This window comes from Aquarana catesbeiana, linkage group LG02 (genome assembly GCF_042186555.1).
Source record: "Aquarana catesbeiana isolate 2022-GZ linkage group LG02, ASM4218655v1, whole genome shotgun sequence".
NCBI lineage: Eukaryota > Metazoa > Chordata > Amphibia > Anura > Ranidae > Aquarana > Aquarana catesbeiana.
The window spans coordinates 81,428,469-81,453,560 of record NC_133325.1 but is presented as its reverse complement, the minus strand read 5'-3'; the positions used below and the strand labels follow the sequence as shown (position 1 = coordinate 81,453,560).

General features: G+C 41.5%; 1 protein-coding gene across 3 annotated transcripts in view; it reads right to left on the bottom strand.

The window, feature by feature from the left end:
* The window catches only part of DYNC2H1 (dynein cytoplasmic 2 heavy chain 1), a 669,732-nt gene that overhangs the window by 312,717 nt on the left and 331,923 nt on the right, over nucleotides 1-25,092 (bottom strand). For all 3 annotated transcript variants that reach the window (XM_073613106.1, XM_073613107.1, XM_073613108.1), the window contains one exon: nucleotides 4,764-4,853. In XM_073613106.1, the coding sequence (XP_073469207.1) occupies nucleotides 4,764-4,853 (90 nt within the window). The remainder of the gene's footprint in view (nucleotides 1-4,763; nucleotides 4,854-25,092) is intronic.

The following is a 25,092-nucleotide window of genomic DNA, read 5'->3' as shown; positions in this document are numbered from 1 at the left end:
AAGGTAGCAAGAGTAGGGTAAAGCTGGACCGGTGGAGGTAGCGGGTTCCAGAGGATGGGAGAGGCTCTGGAGAAATCCTGGAGATGAGCATGGGAGGAGGAGATGAGAGAGCTTGAGAGTAGGAGGTCTTGAGAAGAGCAGAGAGGATGATTTGGGTGATATTTGGAGACAAGATTGGTGATGTAGCTCGGGGAAGAGTTATGAATGGCTTCCACAGTACTCAATGGGATTTATTTGCTAAAGCTGGAGAGTGCAAAATCAGACTCGCTTCTGCATAGAAACCAATCAGCTTCTAACCTCAGCTTGTTCAATTAATCTTTGGCAATAAAACCTGGCAGCTGATTGGTTTCTATGCAAGAGTGAGCCTGATTTTGCACTCTCCAGCTTTAGTAAATAAACCCCTATGTCTCTTCATGCATTCATATTGCAGCATCAATAAACATGCACATCCACAGTTTCCAGGATAAGGTAGAAAGATTTTGTTCTGGGACAAATTCTTAGCTGGCCTGTTCACACCTGTAGGTGTGCATTAGGCTGTACATAATACATGCCCTCCAGTGTGTGTTGTGTATCCATGTTTACATTTTTCTTTTTTTTAATTTTTATTAAATGGTAACTAACACTTCATTAAAATCTCTGCACAACAGCATTTTGAGTCACTCTGCTGTGCATTGTAACTCATTGTACGTTGCATTGCATAAAAACGGCATGTTATTTTTTTTCTTGTTCAAATTGTTTATTAATATAGATGAGTCAAAATGGCAACAGGTTAGTAAACCATTGTGAGACATGAGAAAAACACATATAAATGCACAGGATAGGATTAACAGCCAAAAATGCAAACAGAATAAAACTAGGGGTGTAACACATCCCCCACAAAGCAGTGGTTAGCAAAAAAAGGCAAAACATGACCAGCCTAGGGTTAAGGAACCCATTGTTTAGGCCTCTAGGGAAGTGTCCGGAGGGCACCTAGTGCTCTAGACTAGTAGGGAGCCAAGGGATCCAAAAAACGAGCAGTTGCACATTCCGTGCTGCCTCTTAGTGGTAAAGTAGGTGTGGCTTACACCCTGTAATCAAGTGCCTCAACAAAATCTTATTAGACTGTCTCTTGACCAGAATCTTGTTTAGGCACAGTGAAAAAGCAATAGAGATAGAAAAGAGTAGAAGAAAGATGTAGGGGGAAAGGCATGCTATTTTTTTATGCAATGCACATGCCTGATATAAACAGGGCACATAGAAAACAATTGTTTTCTATGTGCCTTTTTGTTGAGCCTGCATTTATCAATCATCTCAATGAACATGGTATAAATGAACCCTTTGGGGTTAATTTACTAAAGGCAAAAAGACTATGCACTTTGCAAAGTGCAGTTGTACTCTTAGTAAATGAGGGGAGCCCTGATGACTTCCATCATATCATGTGCAAACAAAAATGCAGTTTTTTTGTTTTTTTTAATTATTCTCCTTGCACCTGATTGGGTACTCTTTGCAAAGTGAAGCCTTACCACATTTACTAAGCTCTAGGGCAACTGCACTTTGTAAAGTGCACAGTCTATTTGCCTTTAGGAAATTGACCCCATTGTCTGAGAAGTCAGCATATAATCCCCGGATGGGCAAAACCACTATGTTTTATATGCTCTACAAGAAACCCAACATGCATATGCAATGAGCAAACACAGCTGCTCCCGTGAACGTATATAATTACACTCTATAAATAGCACTTTTCAAACTGATAGCTTTATATATTAACACATTAGTAATATCATTACATAAAGCTTATGACATTCATAAACATATCTTAAAAACATAAAAAAAATAATAGGATTTGCATTAATTTGACCTTGACCTTGAGCAATGTGGGAAACGCATCCCTGAGTGAACGACATTTTAATCAGCACTATTCCACTTGAGAAAAAAAAATTATTTGCCAAAGTGTACTATTAATGAAAATTAAAATGCTCCCATTTTGCTTCTATTAAGCTTTGACATCTGCTTTATCATCTAATTACACATGCAAAAGAAACATAATTCTCAATTAATTTGAAATCTAAGGCTGGAGCCAGTGGATATGGAATGCTGGTGATCCTTCCTGCCTGGTAGCCAAGTTTACAGATGCCCTTGCTCAGGAAGGACATGCTGCTCGCTTTGAATGCCTTGTTTTATTTTTAGTATTCCGTATAGCGTTAGACAAAACTATGAAAAGGAGTGGTAGAGAAAACTCCCTGCTGGAACTCTCCGGTGGGAAATGAAGAACTCCCCAGCGTGCTTTTTAAGTTGGCACGCCGAAGAGAATTTACAATAAATAAATCTACCGCTTGGTCCCTGTGTGATGATATAAAAAGAAAATGAAAATAAACAAAAAACTATGCAACGTGGAAAAAATAAATATATTTTAGGTAAAAGAAAAAAAAAAAACAGAAAACAAAGAATGAAGCAAGCCTAAAACACTGCTGAGCTCAATAATAGAGCCACTAAATGTTTTCTATTGTTGTCTGGAGCTGGGTTCCACCAGTTGTATATAAATATCATCTTCCAGCACTTCTAGGTCAAAATATGTCATCTAAATTTCTGAGTCACTAAATAGAAGCAAATGTGTAAGCCTTTTAAACTAAAGCAGCAATTCTCAGCCAGGGTTCCATGTAACCCTAGGGTTCCTCCAAGAGTTGTTAGGGGTTCTTTGTGTTGTGGCTAATTGACCTTCCAATTTTATTGTGCCTGCATAGTTCCAGGGTCAATACCACTTGGCAGAGCCAGCAAGATGGCCCCAAGGATCTTTTCAGTTGACTGGCTGGCATTCTGACCACCAATGTAAGAGGCTTTTTCCCCAGTGACCCCCAACAGACTAATCCTGGCAGGGGTTCCGTAAAAAAAACTGTTGGTTCAACAAGTTCCCTCCGCCTATACTTGAAGTTCCACCACTGCGCCTATAGATTGGATATAAACCTATATAGTAGAGCTGCCACTTTAAAAAGGGAGTCCCGCGAAAATTTTTTTTTTTTTTAAAGTCAGCAGCTACAAATACTGCAGCTGCTGACTTTTAAAATATGGACACTTACTTGTCACAGGGTCCAGCGATGTCGGCACCCAAGGCCGAACCGTCCCTTGGTCCTCGGATGCTGCCGCCGCTATCTTCAGTATGGGAATCGGGAAATGAAGCCTTGAGGCTTCACTTCCGAGTTCCCTACTGCGTATGAGCGAGTCGCGCAGCGCAATCTGAATGGTCCGTGCTGTCTCTGGGACCCGTGTGTGTCCCAGCAGACAGTGCGGCGGGACGGGAAGAGGCATAGACTCCCGGGGAGTCTATGCCTGGAAGTGGGTGAAAATACCTGTTTTAGACAGGTATCTGCACCCCCCCCCTGAAAGGTGCCAAATGTGACACCGGAGGGGGGGAGGGTTCCGAAAAGTGGAGGTTCAATTTTTGTGTGAACCTCCGCTTTAAATAATACAATGAATGTCAACAAAATTTAAACCTCTAACAGCAATAGCATAAAAAAAAAAAGAGATAAAAATAGTGGCACTAAATTCAATAATACAGTGAAAGTATATATTGTTCAACATGCATCAAACTATTTTAAAACACCCTGTGACAAATGAGAAAAATAATAAAAAACACATTTAACTAAGAAAAAAACTCCATGAGTACTTTCTTCAAATAGTAAAGCTTTATAAAGTGTCTTCTCAATTCTTCCACCACACTAATATGTGACGTGATTCCTCTCCCTTCAGATAACACACTCACCAGCCTCCAATGCCTTACACTTCCGTGTTTGGCTAAAGAGCTTTCAACTACACATAAAGGGGTTAAGTGAAATTTCAGACTCCACCAGTGAACGTCAATCAGGATCTCTCCACATATAAATAATAAAGTGCTCCAGATAGTTTAACAACGTAAAACCAGTTTAATTAAAACACTCCAAAAAAATCTTCAATCACTAAACTCACATCAAATACATTTTTTCAACGCATATAGTGAAAACACAGCAGCTCTTCAAACAACCTATAACAGCGGTGTGGTGATCACAGCGGACCCGAGGTGTGCAGACAAAGGACTCACTCTCACCGGTCCCTCAGGCTCGAATCAGATCTCCACTTCCTCGTTCAGTGTGCAGTTTCAGATGTTACACGTGATTGCCGTACAGCCACGCCCCAACATGTTTCCTCATACCGACTTAATCATGGGAATACAATTTACACAGCACTTTACATACAGTATATACTGTACATTCACATCAGTCCCTGCCTGCAAGGAGCTTACAATCTAAGGTCCCCAACTCACATTCATACATACACATACTAGGGCGAATTTAGACAGGAGCCAATTAACCCAGCATGTCTTTGAAGTTTTGGAGTAAACAAAGTACCCGAAGGAAACCTGTGCAGGCACAAGATAAACATGAAAACTCCAGGCAGGTAGTGCCTGGTATTTGAACCGATGACCCTTGTGTTGCCAGGTAGAAGTGATAACCAGTTAGCCACTGTACTGTCCAGTTTACTGTCCTTCTGATTTAAGGGGTGCCGGACTGTGGCCAGTAGGTGTAGAGAATGCCCAGGCATCAATGGGAGTAGACTTGGTAGTTAATGGGAGGATACAAATAATTAAATAGCATCTGTGGTCACTAGGAGGAAGAATAGTGCCCATTATTGGTTTTAGTGGGAGGAATAGTGCTACATTGTTAGTGTCAGTGGGAGGAATTGTTTATAGCAGTACACCGGAAAATGCTCTTTATCATGTAAAAAAAAAATAAAAAAATAAAAAACTGACTTACTTTAAATAGTGAGCGGCATACATACTCATAGACCATGTGTTTTAATGAGCTTATTAGTGATGTGATCCTCAATTCAGTGCTACTTTGTTCCTGGAGAAAAAGATGTAACGAAAAATGAGATCTAACATAGCCAACTATAGAAGAAATACAGTATATTAAAGCGGAACTACATTGCACCTGAGCACCAAAAACGCCATTCAATTCATGTTTGACATTCAAAGCAAACTCACCAGTTATTCTATGTTTTCATGCTTTAATTTTGCTGAAAAAGTCACTTTGAACCCCCCCCCCCCCCCAAAGCATTTCTGGCTGTGGCCATCTTGAGTAAGGGCAGATGTTTTATGTAGTATTTACTTCCTGGAATCCATTTGCCCTTAGCTCAGGCAAGCAGGCAGGAGGGTGTGCTAAGCTGAGAAAACCCCTCTTTCCCTCCTGAAGGCACCTGGGATGTATGACATAAACTGCCTAGGACTGAAAACCAGGAAGTAGTTTAAGAAATGTAAAGAGAAAAAGATTTAAAACAAGTAAATATGATATACATACTTTCCTAAGGATTAAAAATAGTCAATGTTGATTGAGAAAGTAAAGTTTCACTTTAAGACTGAAGTCTGTAACCAAACTAAAAATGGTAGTGGGGTGTATGCAGCACTTAAAGAGGTTGTAAAAGCAGAAGGTTTTTTATCTTCTGTGCATTAAGATAAAAAGCTTTCTGTGTGTAGCAGGGGTGCACTAAGTACAGAGTACTGGATTCAGAGGTGTGCTCATACTCATTGACATGAAAAATGCAGTGCTTTTATTTGTTCAGGGATCTGAATGCAGCTGTATCATTTTCTATGGGCCCATGAACACCGCTGCACTCAGATCCATAAGAAAAAAAAATAGAGAGAGATCTATCTGTGTCTGAGGTCCTGTGCAATGGACCTATTTTGTGCAGCACACATGTAAACCTTAGAATATGCGTACAGTGGAAATGCACTCCATTGTCTGCCCCCTAGCAAGAAAAAGAAAATTTATGCTGTAACACAGGTATACATTGCTTAATAAACCTTACATGAGCACAGTGTACAAAGTCCTTTTTACACAGGATCTTGCTGTCACCACCTAAAACTGAACTAAACTCTTTTACTGTACGGTTTCCCAAAAGAGTTGCATTCAAGGCCTGTCGTAAATGATAACTATTGTAAAACACACCAAACTACTCTGCTATAAGCCTCCCCTCACCGCTCCGCTGACTGAAGGATGCAGGCTATAGGATGGTGCCAACATAGGATGGTGCCAACATCAATGAAAAGCAAACAAGTATGGCGCTGCTCCGCTTCCAAGTCCAAGATATGTTTTTAATGTCATCCAAGCCAGGGGCAATCCACTCCAACAGTGAAACTATAGCTAAGCTACTGTTAGAGTGAAACATGTAAGAGGAGCCAATGTATTGATTTACCCTGTCTTGGATGACATTATCTATTTCTTTATTATTAATTACAGGTAATTATATAGCACTGCCAATTTATGCAACACTTTACATATACATTGTGCATTCACATCAGTCTATGCCCTCAAGGAGCCTACAATCTAAGCTCCCTAACTCATTAATAAACATATCTTGGAATTTTGGAAGTTTAGTGGCTTCTTTTCTTGTTTACTCTTCATTCATGAATGATAACTGTCACAGTTGCTTGTGCTCTCAACCAAACTGCCAAGCCCTCTAGTGATCCCAAGGCGGGTAAGGACCCTCAGCTTTGCTCGTCATATCGACCAATATCCCTCTTTAATTCGGATGCTAAAGTATTGGCAAAAATCCTTGCTAGACATCTGAATGAGGTGATTCTCACCTTGGTGCATGAAGACCAGTCGGGCTTCATGCCTGGAAAGGGTACAGATATCAATCTCCGTAGACTGTACTCGGTCTTGGCCTCGGGGATTGGAGACAACTGTCCTGCCTGTGTAGTGTAGTGGCCTCCCTGGATGCAGAGAAAGCTTTCGACTCGGTCGAGTGGCTGTATCTGTGGGAGGTCCTCCGCAGGTTCGGATTTGGTCGTCTTCGTGTCCTGGGTCAGGGCCGTGTATAGGGCTCCGACGGCAAGGGTCCGCACCGGTACTGTCCTCTCTGCACCCTTTTCTCTGAGTAGGGGTACGAGACAAGGATGCCCCTTATCCCCGGGGCTTTTTGCGCTTGCTATAGAGCCCATGGCAATCCTCCTTCGTTCTGAACCTGTGATACAGGGTATTCCTATAGGTCCCCTCCACGAAAAGATATCATTATATGCTGACGACACTCTCCTATATGTCAAAGATGACGGCATTTCCTTGCGGACTGCGTTCTCGGTGATTAATGAATTCGGGAGGTACTCAGGGGTGTGTATAAACTGGGGTAAATCCATACTATTTCCATTTCATCCCGGCACTGATCCCCCCCCCCCCCCCCGGATGAGCAGCTCCAGAGGGTTTCTCAGTTCAGATACCTGGGGGTGGAGATACACAGGGACCTAAAGCAATTTATTCCTCTAAATTTGACCCCGGTGGTTTCCCAGCTGTCCCATAGGTGTGTAGTTTGGAAGAACCTTCCGCTCACACCTGTGGGTAGGGTCAATCTGGTTAAGATGACCGTGCTGCCCAAGTTCACTTATCTTTTTAGGCATACTCCTATACCTATACCAGTCTCGTTCTTTAACAAGCTAGACAGCATACTTACTTCTTTCGTGTGGAAGGGAGCAATGCCTAGGATAGCTAAAACTACGCTGCAATTACCAGTTACGATGGGCGGTCTGGCTCTACCCTGCTTTATCAAATACTACTGGGCAGCGGTCCTGGTTACCGTTCGATGGTGGCTGTCCAAAACACTGGCGAACCCCGCGTCTAAATTGGAGGCGGCGCTGTTGGGCTCCCTTGAGAAGCTCAATGTCTTAATACACAAGGGCCCTAAATCTAACCCCCAGGTGACTACGCTCATGAGGACGACAATTAGAGTATGGGACACGGTTGCCTTGAAGATGGGGAAACCGAATACGTGGTCCCCCTCGACCCCGCTGTGGGGTAACCCCTGTTTGCCCCACTTTGCTTCTATACCTGATCCGAACATATGGGTCAGATATGGAATTATAAGTCTGGGTGACATCGTCTCCGAAAGACAGTTACTTACTTTTGATGCCCTAAAACGTAACAGAGACCTGCCGAACCACATGTTCTTTCGGTACCTTCAACTACGTCACGCATACCGGTCCCAATTCCCCCCGGGGATAGATCTACAACTATCTGATATAGAAAACATGCTGCAGTCTTTAGACGGTGGTGGTGCACTCTCTAACATTTATAATAGACTGGCTGTGCTAGATACCTCTAGGGTCTCACGTTTATACACAACATGGCAGAACGATATCCCGGGCCTAACTGACGAGGACTGGGAGGAAGGGATTCAACAATATCTACCCCTAATGATTTCAGCCAGAGACAGATACACCCAGTTAAAATTTCTTCATCGGGCCTACTATTCCCCTGCACGCCTGGCAACGATTTACCCGGGTAGATCGGCAATATGCCCTAAATGTGGATCGGATGATGCAGACTTCATCCATGTGGTTTGGTCATGTCCTGTGGTAGAGGGATACTGGAGGGAAGTCCTATCTGAGATTAACTCTATAGGTAAGGTCATGGTTCCATTTAGTCCTATTCCGCTCCTGTTAGGCATTTGCGATTTCCTTGAAGCCCCCCAGAGGAAAAAACTATTTGTTTTCTATGCGTCCTTTTATGCGAGGAAAGCTATTCTTTTACAATGGAATCAGACTCAGCCCCCCACTAAACAGCTCTGGCTGTCCCTGGTAAATGCCGCTCTGCCCCTCTACAAACTAACGTACCTAGGAAGAAACTGCGTACACAAATTCGATAAGATATGGGCCTGTTGGGTTAAGGCGAGACATCATTCCCTAGAATAATTTCTGATAGCTATACTATCCCCCATGCCACCTCCCCTCTAGCACCACCTTCCTGTGCGATCACTTTCAAACTCCAATTCACTCATAGGAACCAAGTGCAAAGCTGGACTTGGAGAGACCCGCCCCCCTCCCTTTTTTTTTTTTTCTCTTCCTATCCTCCCCCCCCCCCCATTTCCTTCCCATGTCTCCCCCCTATCCCCCCTCCTCCCTCCCCTCTTCCTCGCCCCCAAGTTCTCAACTGTTACTTTGGGTAATATTGTAAATGCCAAGTTATCATTTACTTTTGTAATAATTGGTGCACTTGCTATTACTGTGTTTGCACAACAGATTGTTCCATTGTTAAATGACTATGCTAAATGGTATTGTAATGTGATTTATACTCTGTCTGTCTGAAAAATTAAATAAACTTTTTTTTTTTTTTTTTTTTTTTTTAACATAAAAACTGCCAAGCCCTCCGATGGCTGATGTCATAATTGATCAAGCATGCAGCATGATGAAAATTGCAGATTTAAAAAAAAGCTAGGATGTCAGCTTCCAGGGATGTAAAGAATACAAGGGTTTAGTTACACTTTCAAGGACTACTGTTTGAGCAGATGAATAAGAAGATTTTTAGTTTGTTCCTGCCCCTGTCACTTTGATGAATAGCTTGGTGTGTAGAGTGCATTGAAAAAGCATTTATACCTCTTGACATTTTCCACATTTTGCCATGTTACAACCAAAAACAAACTTATTTTATAGGGATTTTATGTGATAGACCAATACAAAGTGGCACATAATTGTGACGTGGAAAGAAAATGTTTTTCAAAATGTTTTACAAATAAATATGTGAAAATTGTGGCGTGCATTTGTATTCAACCCCCTTTACTCTGATACCCCTGACTAAAATCTAGTGAAACCAAGTGCCTTCAGAAGTAACCTAAATAGTAAATAGAATCCACCTGTGTGTAATTTAATCTCAGTATAAATACAGCTGTTCTGAGAGGTTCTCAGAGGTTTATTAGAGAACCTTAGTGAACAAACAGCAACATGAAGGCCAAGGAACACACCAGGGGAAGTTGTGGAGAGGTTCAGAGCAGGGTTAGGCTATAAAAAAATATCCCAAGTTTTGAACATCTCACAGAACACTGTTCAATCCATCATTCAAAAATGGAAAGAGTTTGGCACAACTGCAAACCTACCAAGACATGGCTGTCCATCTAAACTGACAGGCCAGGCAGAGAAAGCATTAATCAGACAAGCAGCCAGGAGTCCCATGGTAACTCTGGAGGAGCTGCCGAGATCCACAGCTCAGGTGGGAGAATCTGTTCACAGGACAACTATTAGTCTTGCACTCCACAAATCTGGCCTTTATGGAAGAGTGGCAAGAAGAATGCCTTTGTTGATAAAAAGCTATAAGAAGTCCAGATTGCAGTTTGCAAGAAGCCATGTGGAGGACACAGCAAATATGGAAGAAGGTGCTCTGGTCAGATGAGGTCAAAATGTAACTTTTTGGCCTAAAAGCAAAATGCTATGTGTGGTGAAAAATGAACACTACACATCACTCTGAACACACCATTCCCACTGTGAAACATGGTGGTGGCAGCATCATGTTGTGGGGATGCTTTTCTTCAGCAGGGACAGGGAAGCTGGTCAGAGTTGATGGGAAGATGGATGGAGCCAAATACAGGATAATCTTAAAAGAAAACCTGTTAGAGTCTGCAAAAGAGTTACAATGGAATGGTTTAGATCAAAACATATTCATGTGTTAGAATCACCCAGTCAAAGTACAGACATAAATCCAATTGTGAATCTGTGGCAAGACTTGAAAATTGATGTTCAAAGACACTCTCTATCCAATCTGACAGAGCTTGAGCTATTTTGCAAAGAAGAATGGGCAAAAATGTCACTCTCTAGATGTGCAAAGCTGGTAGAGACATACCCAAAAAGACTTGCAGCTGTAATTGCAGTGAAAGGTGGTTCTACAAAGTATTGACTCGGGGGGGCTGAATACAAATGCACACCACATTTTTCACATATTTATTTGAAAAGCATTTATCATTTTCCTTCCACTTCACAATTATGTGCCACTTTGTGTTGGTCTATCACACAGAATCCCAATAAAATACATTTATGTTTTTGGTTGTAACATGACAAAATGTGGAAAATTCCAAGTGGTATGAATACTTTTTCAAGGCACTGTACAGTAAATATGTAAAAATAAAATAAAAATAAAGACATATGAAATGAACAGAAAATATTATATGACATTTTAAAAGTATACTGTATTGGATTAACCCAATACAGTTATCAGAGTATAACATTTTCAGGATAGTGGTCCATTAATTTACAATTTTTTCATTAGTGTACCAAACGTGGATGCTTGATTATGTTTAAAATGCAGAAATATTTTTTTTTTGACAGCATAAGAGACAATGTAACTCTTATCTATGTGGTACTACTCTCCAACAGATATACATATTCTCCACTATTTTGGAAGGCAGGGCTAAATTGACAGTGGGGAAACAAGTCTACTGATAGCCTCATCTATTTGGGAGGTAGAGCTAAATTCATAGTGGGGAAACAAGTCTAGGAATAAGCTAGTCTATAAGGCCAGCTGGCCATACAATATATATGTAGATATCTCACAAACAATAGTAGGATAGAGACCTGGCTGTCTTTTTTAAGACCGTTTTACTGACTTCAGAATGAGACAAGCACTGAGGAGTTTTTTCCTCTAGGTAATGAGAAAACAGAACATTTACTGATCATTATCAAAGATTTTCTCCGTGTACAATAACAATCACATCCAACTCAAGTATTCAATAAGGCTAAGAAGTTATTCCTTACACAACCAGATAAACCATTTACTGATTTACAGCTGATTTGAACTTTAGCGATCTGTTGCCGTGCATTAGTGCACGTACGTTAACACGCATTACTAAACTTAGTATGTGTTAAAGTGACACCAAATTCACATTTTCATAAAATAAAAACATGCAATATGTTCAAATATGTGTAGAACGCACCTCCTATTTCTCGTTCCCTTTGTTTCCTTCCCCAAATGCAAGTTTTTTTCTGCTGTTCTCAGACTTCCTGTTCTAGGGTGGCTACACTCGTTCTCCATGCCTCCCTTGTAAATGGGAATGTAGCCAACCTTTCCTGTTCATCCCCTGAGATAGACTACACATTTACTTGCTAATTGTAGTACACATAGAATGGATCAGGTGACTGGAAAATACCGGCACTGCTCGCTCTACACTAGTAGCTGTGAGTTGTATCACTGGAGGATAGGGAGCATGCACATGACAAAAAAGAAGCCTGAAAACAAACGGTAAGAGACTTCAAAAAAAAAAAAAAAAAAAGAAGAGCCATGGCATACTTCATATTTTAGAACGATTGATGTAAAAAAAATTGAGTTTGTTGTCACCATTCAGTAATATCAAATAATTCACATGACCCTATATTAGCAATGTAGCACACAACACTTACAATATGTGATTTCAGGGGATCTATGTTGTGCATTGCACTCTACTGTACAGTGTGTTGTGGTGCCATTCCCAATGAACAGCACCACAACCAACCGCACATATAGCAGGTACAGTGCAGTAACGCACAAATTTTGCAGCTTGTTGCTGTAATGCACAAATTTTGCAGCTCGTTGCCGCAACACACAAATGTGAATGGGCCCTTAAATGAATAAAGAAAAATGAAAAACATCAATGGCTAGTCAGATATTTTGACTCTGATTACCATATGATAAATCTTCCATGACAAATCAAAAGGTTGACAGTAAATAAATAAATTGCCACAGCCTGTCACTGCTATTCCATTCACACTGCTTCATTATGTATGTGTGGAAATAATGTGCAAAAGCAGATATGTGAGCCCTAGAAGAGCCCAGACTCTCCAGATATATACATCTGATCAGAGAAGACAGCTGTCAAGGTCATTCCGATCTAATGGAGCCCTTTTTAAAGATGAGTTTACAAATATTTAAAGCAGGCCTGATTTCACCAGTCTACATCTCCATCTGCTTCTATCACAAGTGTATTACTTTATAGATATGCAAAGGGAAAGATTAAGCCAGGAATAGAGAAAGAGGGTCCACAAGAGCAGCAGCAAGACATTTATGCTCAATTCTACTTTTAATTATATCATCATGAGGACTGTCCAGAACCAAAGCAGGAGTAAAAAGGACCCTGTCCATGTAACATGACTGGCCTCTGCTGACTTCTGAAAAAAAAATAAAAAAATAAAAACCACATATTGGGTGGGGGATCTTGGGAGTGGGTAGTTGGGTTTTAAAAGCTAGTTTGACCTGAAACTCATATTGTGCTGGCAACTCGAATCTCAAATAGTTTCCGGTACAAGTCCTGCATTTTTAAACTGCTGCAGCCTTAACAAAACCAAGTGACGTACAAAGTGTCATACTCCCCCCATGGATTCTCCATCCCATAAATGAAGAATACAGGAAGTTATAAGCAAGAAATTCCTGCTTAATGTGCCTGCAGGACTCATAGCTTAGCAACCTAAAGGTGACCACAGACGGATCGAAATTCGACCAGTTCAGCAGTGACCAGCCGAATTTCAAACCGTGTGTGACCGACTGGCTGAACGAAATAGAGACGCCCATGTGTGCAGTAGTGAATAGCGGTGGCTTGTTTTTAGCAATATGACACAGACAAAAGCACTTAAAAATCTCTGTTAAAAGCACTGTCGCCTGCCATTTTGTCAAGGACACCACATATAGTTATATGCACCATATTAATGAGGACTATGGGCCATATTCATAAAGGAATTTGCAGTACATTCATAATTTTGCTAGTAATACACACAATTTATGTTAAAAATTCTCTGACATCAGCCAACATGTGTTCTTTTTCAGGAAAAAGGTGCTTAGTGTAAAGCTGGCCATGCATTGAGCAAAATTTGCACAGTGGCAGGCCCTGCCCAATTTGACAAAAGTTGATCGTCCAATCAACTTTTTGTTAGCCTACTGGAAATTTTTCAGCTGAACAGAGACTGCATCCAATCAGATGACATCTATCTAGCAGGGATATTCATTCATCTAAGCCAGGGATCTCCAAACTTTTCAAACAAAGGGCCAGTGTACTGTCCTTAAGATTTTAGGGGGGGGGGGGGGCAGATTGTGGCCAGTGGGGGAAGAAAATGTCCCAGGCCCAACATTAGTGAGGATAAACATGGCCTCAGGGTCGGTGGTCAGTAGGAAAAGGAGTAGTGCCCCATCATTGGTATTAGTTGGAGGAATAGTGCCTCATTACTGGTATCAGTAGGAGGAATAGTGCCTCATCATTAGTATTAGTGGAATGAATAGTACCCCATTATTGGTATAAGTGCAAGAAGTAGTGGTCCATTGTTGGTATCAGTGGGAGTAGTAGTGCCCCACCATTGATACTAAACAAGGAGGAGAGGCACCTATAAGTGTAGGAGTTAAAATCACTTTATTAAGTCATACAAATGGCAACTCACATATGTGAAGAATTCAAAGGGCACCTCTGTAGGTTAAGCATCCCAAGAACTGATAAGGTGAGCAAGTCAAGATGTCTCCGTTCCTCCGCTCTGGTCTCTGTCCAGCACTGCAGTCCACGCTTGGTTGCCATTTAGATTGGAGAGATGGCCGTACGGTGTGGAGAAGCCAAAGCGAGTCTAGTGTACCGTGACTTTCAAGTATTCTGTTCTATTGGGGGTGGCGAGCTTCACGTTTTTTGTTAGCCGTCGATCCCAGTTGTATTGCTTGAGAAAGGAGCGTGGCTGCCGCAACACTCGCAGCGCGCATGGGTCATCCCTCCTCACCGCCCAGCCACCTGCACACCAAGACTCGCTTTGGCTTCTACACACTGTACTGCCGTCTCTCCAACCTAAACGGCAACCAAGCGGGGACTGCAGTGCTTGACAGAGACCAGAGCGGAGGAATGGAGACATCTTGACTTGCTCACCTTATCAGTTCTTGGGATGCTTAACTTACAGATGTGCCCTTTGAAATCTTCACACATGTGAGTTGCCATTTGTAGGACCTAATAAAGTGCTTTTAACTCCTACACTTAGAGGCGCCTCTCCTTGTTTACTTTCAGCTCCGTTGGAATCTGGCTTCTATTCCTATGTGGTGGCAGCCCTTAGTGTATGGACTGTATCCTACCTTATACCTCATGGGATTTTCTATGGACTTTTTATTGGGTAATAATATAGAGCTTTAAGTGTTTGCGCCATTTACTTGTTTTCCACCATTGATACTAGGAGGAGCAATAGTGCCCCATCATTGGTATCAGTGCAAGAAATAGTGGCCTGTTGTTGATATTAGTGGGAGGAATAATGCCCCATCATTAGTGTAAAAAAAAGTGCCCCAAGGTCTGGGTAAAGGCTAGCAAAGAGCTGGGTCTCAGTTTTGAGACCACTGATCTAAGCTGGGGGAATCAATGGTGGAAAAGTATCTGGGCGTTTTGGTAGATCATAAGCGTAATAATAATAGCATGCAATGCCAAGCTGCAGTTTCCAAAGTGAGCAAAGTCCTTTCTTGTATTAAGAGAGGTATAGACAGCAGAGTAAGAGATAACATTTTGCCCTTGTACAAATTATTAGTAAGACCTCATCTGGAATATGCAGTTAAGTTTTGGGCACCAGTTCACAAAAAGGAAAAAATCGGGGATATCAGGAACTAGAGAAAGTGCAGAGAAGGGCAACCAAACTGATAAGAGGCATGGAGGAACTCAGCTATGAGGAAAGATTGACCACTTAAGGACCGAGCCTCTTTTGTGTTGTTTACAAGTTAAAAACATTTTTTTTGCAAGAAAATTATTTAGAACCCCCAAACATTATACATTTTTTTCTAACACCCTAGAGAATAAAATGGCGGTTGTTGCAATACTTTTTCACACCGTATTTGCGCAGCGGTCTTATAAGCTCACTTTTTTTGGAAAAAATACACTTTTTTTCATTAAAAAATAAGAAAACAGTAAAGTTAGCCCATTTTTTTTTATATTGTGAAAGATAATGTTATGCCGAGTAAATTGATACCAACATGTCACGCTTCAAAATTGCGCCCACTCGTGGAATGGCGACAAACTTTTACCCTTAAAAATCTCCATAGGTGATGTTTAAAAAATTCTACAGGTTGCATGTTTTGAGTTACAGAGGAAGTCTAGGGCTAGAATTATTGCTCTCGCTCTACCGATCACGGCAATACCTCACATGCGGGCGCTCACGTATGCGTTCGCTTCTGCACGCGAGCTGGGCGGGATGGGGTGCGTTTAAAAAAACTTCGTTTCTGCCCTGCAATGTTATGGAGACGGGTGGGAGCCATCTTCCCCTTACTTGTCTCCATGGGAGAACATCCGATCGCCTCCGCCACTGCTGGCGGCTCCGGTAAGCGACGGAGGGCACCGGAGTGCGGCGGGAGCCCCCTCTCCCACTGCCAATAAAAGTGATCTTGCGGCAAAACTGCCAAAGAGACCACTCTTATTGGAAAGTGGACCACCGGCCGAAGAAAAGGATACCAGGGTTATGGGGGCTAGCTGCTGCCATAACAATGATATTCCTCTTCAAACTTAGGACATATATCAGTGTGCGGCGGTCCGTAAGTGGTTAAAGGAACTCAATTTATTCTCTCATGAGAAGAGAAGATAAATGGGGGATATGATCAATATCTATAAATACATGGTCCATATAGTGAACTTGGTGTTGAGTTATTCACTTTAAGGTCATCAACAAGGACAAGGGGCACTCTTTATGTCTGGAGGAAAAGAGATTTACTCTAATTTTCTTCACAGTAAGAGCTGTGAAAATGTGGAAAAGACTCCCTCAAAAGCTGGTTCTGGCCAGCTCAGTGGATTGCTTTAAAAAAAGCCCGGATAATAACATTTATAGGTAAAGTTGATCCAGGGAATATCCGATTGCCTCTCGGGGGGATCAGGAAGGAATTTTTTCCCCTGCTGGAGCAAATTTTGCCTCTCGGGGGGATCAGGAAGGAATTTTTTCCCCTGCTGGAGCAAATTGGATCATGCTTTATTTATTTTTTGTTTTTTTTTGCATTCCTCTGGATCAACTGTGGGTATAGGATTGTATGATTTTTTTTACCCTTTTAATGGTTGAACTAGATAGACTTGTTTTTCAACCAGAATAAACAGTATGTAACTTTGTAAGCTATTCAGTGTGGATCGAAGATTCTGAACAAAAGAAATCTAACAGTTTGTGGTGTGAGAGCCAGAGAAGCGTGTTTATATTTTGGAAACTGTATCATGCAGCTCTAGACCAAAGGAACTGCGTCTGATAAATAAAAGGTTTTACCATACACATACTCCATACGCATGTTTTATTTAGCAGTAGCATACCTCATCTAAAGTCCCAATATTCTTTTTTCATGCATTTATTCATATGAACTGCTTACTTCAATACAAGTTCTTTACATTGCACCCGGACTGTGTGTGTTATTGCCGCCGCACCCACCTATACGCTCTTACCATGTATTTTTAGATTGTGGGACCGGTTTCCTTTATTGGTATATTTTTGTATTATTTTATTAAATTGCCCATTTAAAGCGAAACTAAACTCTCTCAAACAACATTAACTATTTTTAATCCTTATATTACTAGCCTTTGTAAATTACATTTACTTGTTTTAACCTTTTTTTGACATTTCTTCAATTGGTTCCTGGTTTCTGACCTAGGCCAAAATAATGTCATGCATTCCCTGGAGTCTTCTTAAACTTTTTTTTTGTCTTCTGTAGAAGGGGCGTTCTTAGCTAAGAACACTCTCCTGCCTGCATGTCTTAGCCAAGGTCAGATGGATTCCAGGTAGTAAATGCTACATGAATCATCTACTCCTAAGGTGGCCATACACCGTTCGAATCTCGGCCGGTTCAGCAGGAACCGGCCAGAGATTTGAACCATACATTAGCAGGCTGAATGTACCCATGTTGACCAATCGATCAACTTGGGTACAACCAGCTTGCCGGATTTAACATGCAATTATTGCAAGTGGCTGTTATAGTTGCTAGCAATAGTCATTGTGTTCTCCCAGCAGGGACGGCATCTCCTGCCCCCACCCTCACCGGGAGAACACAATGGCTCAGGAGGGATTTAACTGTCAACACGGTCGGTGCTGATGTGGGACTTAAATTTTCTTTCCTGCAACCCGTGGTCTAAGATGACCACGGCTAGAAATGCTTGGGGGAAGGGTGTTTTTCAAAATGATTTCTAAACAAAATAAAGCATGGAGACATGCAAGGATGGGTGAGTTTGCTGTGAATATTAGAAATTATTTAAATAGCGTTTTCAGTTTGTGGTGCTCAGATACAGTAAAGTTCTGCTTTAAGTAAGGAACATTTTAAGGCTGGTCCGAATGCTTCAAAAGAACTTTGAAAAGACTTTTTTGCATTTTAAGAGGCAAAAAAAAAATGTCATACAGTGTACATGGTGTGTACTTAACCTCTTGTCTGAAATGTTAAGTCATCAGAGCCATTGCTCTTTTTAAATGGTTTTATCCCTGGCACATTTTCTTTCTTGACAGTCTTTTAAGGTGTTGCTGACTCTCGCAAAGGATGGGAAAAAAAGCCAGTGGAAATATCAGGCAGAGCTTTTGATCCAATAAAGGTGGCACAATGTTTGTCCTACTTTTAAATAATTGACTTGTTAAAATGGAAATTTTAATTCGCTTCACAGATGGCTTTGCAGCACAATAAACGCACACGGACAATGGCCAGAATCCTTTAATGTTAAATTCCCTGAAATGGGCAACTATAAAAACTTATAACAGTGTATAATGTGCAGAAAACTACTGCTGCCTCTGTGTGCCCAACACGAAAGGTGGTGATAAAAATGGAAACAAAGCTTTTTAAAGGAAGAATAATGCATACTGAAAACAATTATGTTGCTGAATAACACAACAAATACCCTAATTCTACCTTACCGCACAATTTTGTTACAGCAAAGCAGGACAATAAGTAATCAGTTTAGCAAACTGTAGTTCTCAGCTTGTCACTGTGCACTTTGTACAGGCACTACTGTGTACAGTAAGGAAAAAATCTAACTGTAGTGTGGACACATAGGGGGTTCAGTTACTGAATGAAAAATATAGGCTGTTTACTTTGCAAGGGAATTTTCCCTTATGCCGCATGACTCCAATTCATCTCCTGATAGTAAAGAGCATTAGGGGACAAGCTGCACATGCTCAGTTTGGTGTGTATTGCTAGAGAGTTTTTTTTTTTTTTTTTTCTTGGGAGAGTGCATGTTTTTTTTAACACAGGGCCAATCAGCACTGTCCAGACAGAGGGTCAGGGGTCCTGCAGCCTTATAGGACAATCAGGGTAAAATGAAAACTCCTCCTACAAGCTTTAACCAGACACTCATACAAGTCACAAGGCTGCTCTAACTGTAGAGCTGCACAATTCTGGCCAAAATGAGAATCACAATTTTTTTGCTTAGAATAAAGATCATGATTCTCGCGGCATAAAATCTTTCACATTATACAAAAAAAAAATTGGGCTAACTTTACTGGTTAGTTTTTATTTTAATTCATTAAAGTGTAATTTGTTCCCAAAAAATTGCATTTGAAAGACTGCTGCACAAATAGAGTGTTACATAAAATATTGCAACAACCACCATTTTATTCTCTATGGTCTCTACTAAAAAAAAAAAAATATATATATATATATATATATATATATATATATATATATATATATATATATATATAATGTTTGGGGGTTCGAAGTAAGTTTCTAGCAAAAAAAAATGATTTTAACTTGAAACCAACAAATGTCAGAAAAAGGTTTAGTGTTTAAGTGATTAAACTCTCCTCATTATTTACACATCGAAGTGTATTCATTTGATCTAAAGGACAAATCCTTACAATGTTTATACTTAGTTCCACCGCTAAAGAATGTTGTGATACTTGGCAGACTGCCCTTTTTTTTTTTTTTTTTTTACGGCTGTCGGCTTCAGCAGAGCAGAGAGAATTCTTTGCATAGAAAGAAATCGGGAAAATACTTTGTCAAGATCGCAAGAGGGAAAAAATCCTGGTCAATTGATATAGAAGAAGAGGCTGGAACTCAAATTTATTTGTCGGGAGCCGTGGCACTGAAGATTACTCTGCCTGCTCCAAAAAAGTGTATGCACCGAAGGTATATAAAGAGTCCTGTCTCTGCCCCTGGGCCCCCTTCTGAACTTTTGTATTACACAGACCACTGTGCTCAAAGTTTTTACAGAAGGTTATATTGTGACTTAAGCAGGCCATAGATGGTTTACATCTCTGCCTGTTCAGCAGGAACTGGCCGAGATTCAAACCATCTATGGGCAGGCTGCAGGGCGGTGCTACCACTGGGCAAACTAGGCCTGCCACTGGTGTTCCTACTCTCTTTCTCTCTGCAGCAAGCAACTAATGCTGTGTACACATGTGTGGACTTTTCGACCAGACTGGTCTGGCGGAACAAATCCGTTGTATAATCCGACCGTGTGTGGGCTTCATCAGACCTTCAGCGGACTCGAGTCCGTTAGAAAAATCAGTTCGTCTATATGCTAGTCCGACGGACAAAAAATGATGCAAGGGCAGCTATTGGCTACTGGCTATGAACCTCCTTATTCTAGTCCGGTCGTACGTCATCACGTTCAAATGACCGGACTTTCGAGCAGACTTTAGTCCGTTCGTGTGTGTGCAAGTCTGGTCGTTCGCAAGTCCGTCGTAACTCCGTCAAAAGTCCGTCGGAAAGACCGTTGGACGTTTGATGCTGAAAAGTCCGCCCGCGTGTACACGGCATAAGTTTCAGCATCAGCAGGCAGCTGCTGCTCCGTTTGCGCATAGTGTCAGAGGCGGCGGAGGACTGTGTCTGTGTCCCAACTCCCGAATGAATGGAAGCAAGCAAACATTTATCGATGGGCACTGGTAGGCCGCTGGTAAAGCTGCATTTGATGGGCGCTGGTGAAGCTGCATTTGATGGGCGCTGGTGAGGCTGCATTTGATGGGTGCTTCATTAAAAAGGTGGGGTATACATGGGCAGGGCAAAGGGGGTGTAGTCAGGGGTAGAGCCAGGGAGGCGGAATATCCTTGCACTAGCCCTGGCAGGCTGAATGTGCCCAAGTTGATCATTCAATAAACTTGGGTGCAACCAGCCTGCCAGATTTCACATGGGATTATTGCAAGTAGCTGTTATAGCCGCTAACAATAATCACGGTCTTCTCCCGGCAGGGAACGGTTCCCCCTCCAGCCCCCGTTGGGAGAATACAATTGCTCGGCCGGAGGGATTCCCCATCTACACTGTGTTGATGGGGGAATCAATCTTTTTTCAATGCATGAAGGTAAAAAAACCTTGAGTCTTTAGAAACAACTTAAATCCTAAGCCTATTCTATCTACCCTGTAAAAGGAAAGATGCCTGTACTTACCTATTCTAAAGTTGCTCCGGTCCCATGATCTCTCCAGTGGCAGCTTCAGTGTAGAGAAGAGATCGCCAACAACAGCTGCAGAACCTGGGCGATGACGTCACAGATGAGCTTACTATGGGGAATCCACTGTCGGCTCTCCCGCCTCTACACCGAAGCCGACACTGGGACCCCACCCTGTCACCGGACCGGAGTGGTTTCAGAATAGGTAAAAATAGGTATCTTTCCTTTTACAGGGTAGATAGAATAGGCTTAAAATGGGAGTGGGAGTAGATGTAAGCTTAGTTAGGTTTTTTACTTGCCTTCCATTTTAAGTAGCACTGGTTGGTTGGGTCTTTCCCCCAGTCTATGACTGTACAGTGAAAAGAGAATTGTCAGACTAATGAGCTTTTTTTCTCTGTCACTGTTCTTTCCAACTATCAGCATGTTATTTGTTAGGACATGAGCACTACAGCCCCACTAATTGGCTCTTTGTGCTGCGTCTGCCTCTCCTAGCTCAGCTGCACAGGGGTTTACAGAAAGGGGATACCAATTCAAATTCAGATACTTACACTTCCAACATCTCAAAAATGTATTAATTAACACTGAGCTGCATAAATTTGTGTCTACCTGGAGTTCAGCTTTAATCATTTTGTACAGTCTGGAAATAAAGATAAATATGGCCCGTTTTAACAAAAAAGGGGGCGTGGCCCCGCGGGAGTCATTCATTCTAATACTAGTGGGTCTGCATTGATGTGCGGCTTTATGTGATCCTTGATGGTACAACTACCTTACCTTGTCACATTATCCTTTTAAAGAATGCACCTTTTATTTTTGAGCTATTTTGTAGAACATTATAATTGTTTTCAAGGATAAATCATGTTTTTAAGGATACCTCATTCACAGTCGTGAATTAATTTTTTATTTTATTCTTTCAACAATTCACAGAATGTTTGTCCATTGAAAATTATCTGCTCTTTTGTGAGTTTTCTTATGTGCATCCACATTCGTGCTGCAGCATGCGCCATTTTTTTAACTACTTCCAGCCCATAGGACGTCCTTGTGTATAAGTAGTTTTCCCAGCATGATGCCTGCACCTACAGGCATCATCCCAGTATGGATTTTTTCAGCCAGCGATTCCCTTGCTAACAGAAGTGATTAGAGTGGCTAAATAGCCACTCGATCACTTTTGCGGGTGGCAGAACGGGGTCCCACCCCCCTCCTGCCGCCACATTTTGCGGGCTCCGTCGTCCGATCGCAGAGCCCGGGAGTGATGTGGCCAGCAGTGATGGCTGCACAGAGCAGAGAGAGAAAGAGGAATTGACGTTGCTCCTCTCTCTCTGTGACCCTGGAAACCATAAGCCACGAGTAATGTTGTCACTTCCGTTTCTACCTCTCTGTTTACCTGGCCGTTAGTGGCCAGCAAAGCAGCCGTTCAGACCGATCTGTGTCTGATCGGCTGCATGGGAGGCCAGAGGAGAGATTTGGGGTCTAATAGACCCCAGATCTCTCCATAAAGAGGACCTGTCACAGCCCACGCTGTCACAAGGGATGCTGTTCATCCCTTGTGATAGCAATAAAGTTAATCCCCCCCCCCAAAAAAAGTTTTGTATAAAATAAACAATATTAATAAATAAAAAAATGAAAGCACCCCCTGTCTTCCTGTGCTTATGCACAAATGCGAATGCATGCATATGTAAACGGTGATCGCACCACACATGGGAGGTATCATCAGAGCGAGAGCAATAATTCTAGCACCAGACCTCCTGTGTAATTCTAAACTGGTAACCTGTAAGGGCATTTAAAGTGTTGCCTATGGAGAATTTTAAGCAACATAGTTTGCTGCCATTCAACGGGCAGACGCAATTTTAAAGTGTGACATTCTAGGTATCCATTTACTCGGCATAACATAATTTTTCACATTATACAGAAAATTGGGGTAAATATTGTGTTTAATTCATTAAAGTGTATTTTTTCCCAAAAAAGAGCGTTTGAAAAACTGCTGCGCAAATACCGTGTAACATAAAATATTGCAACACCCACCATTTTATTCTATAGCTTCTCTACTAAAAAAAAAAAATAGATAATATATATATATATATATATATATATATATATATATATATATATATATATATATATATATATATATATATAAACGTTTGGGGGCTCAAAATAATTTTCTAGCAAAAAAAATTAAAAAATTAGAAATAAAAAAAAAAAAAAATTTACATGTAAAAGTTACAGAAGTTACATCAAAGATTATGTAGGGAGTTGAGGGGAGGGGCAGAGTAGCTAGCTCAGCACAGAGTAATGACACTCCCAGAAGAGGGAGCTCTAGGGAATTGACTAGTCATTTTTTTCTAGCAAGCTCAGAAGCACGTTGGAAGTGAAAAAAAAAATGTATGGGAAGGAAAAACATGCAAGTGAACAATTTAAACACTTGATTTTTCCTGTGCTTTTACCTGCATTTTTTTTAAGATGCTGACAGGGTCTCTTCAGTTCATCTCTGGGTATGCTGCCAACCAGAACCTTTGCTCTCTCTTCCTGCTGGTCTCTATTTGTCACTCAGATCCTAAGGACTTCTTTCATGCGGACCCCCTTTTCCTAAAATTTGGATCCACACTGAACAATCCCGAACCCTTCAAGTCTTTAAAAATGCTCTCAAATAGCATGTTCAATACAACTACTGCAAGCAAATTTCACCTACCTTTTGTATCTACTCCTTCTCTTTTTAGATTTTAATTTCTTTTGAGAAGGATCAGCAATTATATTCTCCAAAATCTGTGTATGTTTTAAAGAGGGCCTAGTATCAGCTATATTTCCCATTAAGTGTATTCATGCTAATGTGTAAGTGTAAAGTCGGCCATAGATGGTTCAAATCTCGGCCACTTCAGCAGGAATTGGCCAAGATCAGAACCATGTGTGGGCCGGCCGAATGTACCCAAGTTGATCGATCAATTTGGGTACAACCAGCCTTTCAGATTTTACATGCGATTATTACAAGCGGCTGTTATAGTTACTAGTAATAATCACAGTGTTCTAGAACAAAATGGCTCAGCGAGAGGGATTCCCCTATCAACACTGTCTTACTGCAACCTGTGGTTTGGTGTGTGGCTGGCTTAAAACTGCTAGATTTTATTACCTTTCATAGAGATCACAGTACTCCCCCTATCAGCACCTTTATTGTTTTTTATCAGAAAGACGATACTAGCTTTGTTCAGGCACTTTCTAGAGTCAGCATCTGCTTTCTCGACTTGGCAGCAATACTTACCAATACTCCAATGGTCCGATGCCTGCGTGGTCCCTCACCAGTGCCGGCATCTTCTATCCGGCTTCTTCAGGGTGCGGTCTTCGACCATCTTGATTGGCCAGACAGCAGTATCTTCCAGCAGAATATAACCGACACTGTGGCCGAATAATTCTGAGGATTCCTCTGTGCATGATGGTGGGGCTACGGAAGGAGTGACTGTGGACAAGGAGCCGGTGGAATATGCCGCTTTGGCAGCTGCGTTGGAAGGCAAACTACTCTGAGCCTGGGTCACAAAGGATAAGGACAGCTTCGTTATCCACTCCACCAACTCTTCTGCATGTCGTGGCTCAATAACACGGCCAGCAGCAGCAAAAAAAGACAAGCGTGCCCCACGGCCACCTGCAGAGGATGCACCATGTCCACGACCACCACTGTTGACTGTAGACACAGAGGCTGTTTGCCCTCTTTTAGTGGCCTGTGAGCGTCTGCCTCTCCTTGGTGGCCTTCCGGACATGATGTATTTTTTGTTTTGCAACACCACACTACACTGTATTAGATACTGTGTACACCACCTTAAGTGTATTAGAAAGTGTACAATGGCTGCACTCGATTGTATACTATATATATAGATAGATGTATATATCTATATATATATATATATATATATTTATTAATACACTGCCTGCACTGACTGAAAATCGAGCAAACACTGAATATATAGTTTATGCTAAATGCAGAGTATATATACTAGACTGACTGTATATTTATATCAAATTCACTGCCACTAACTGAATAACCTGCCTGC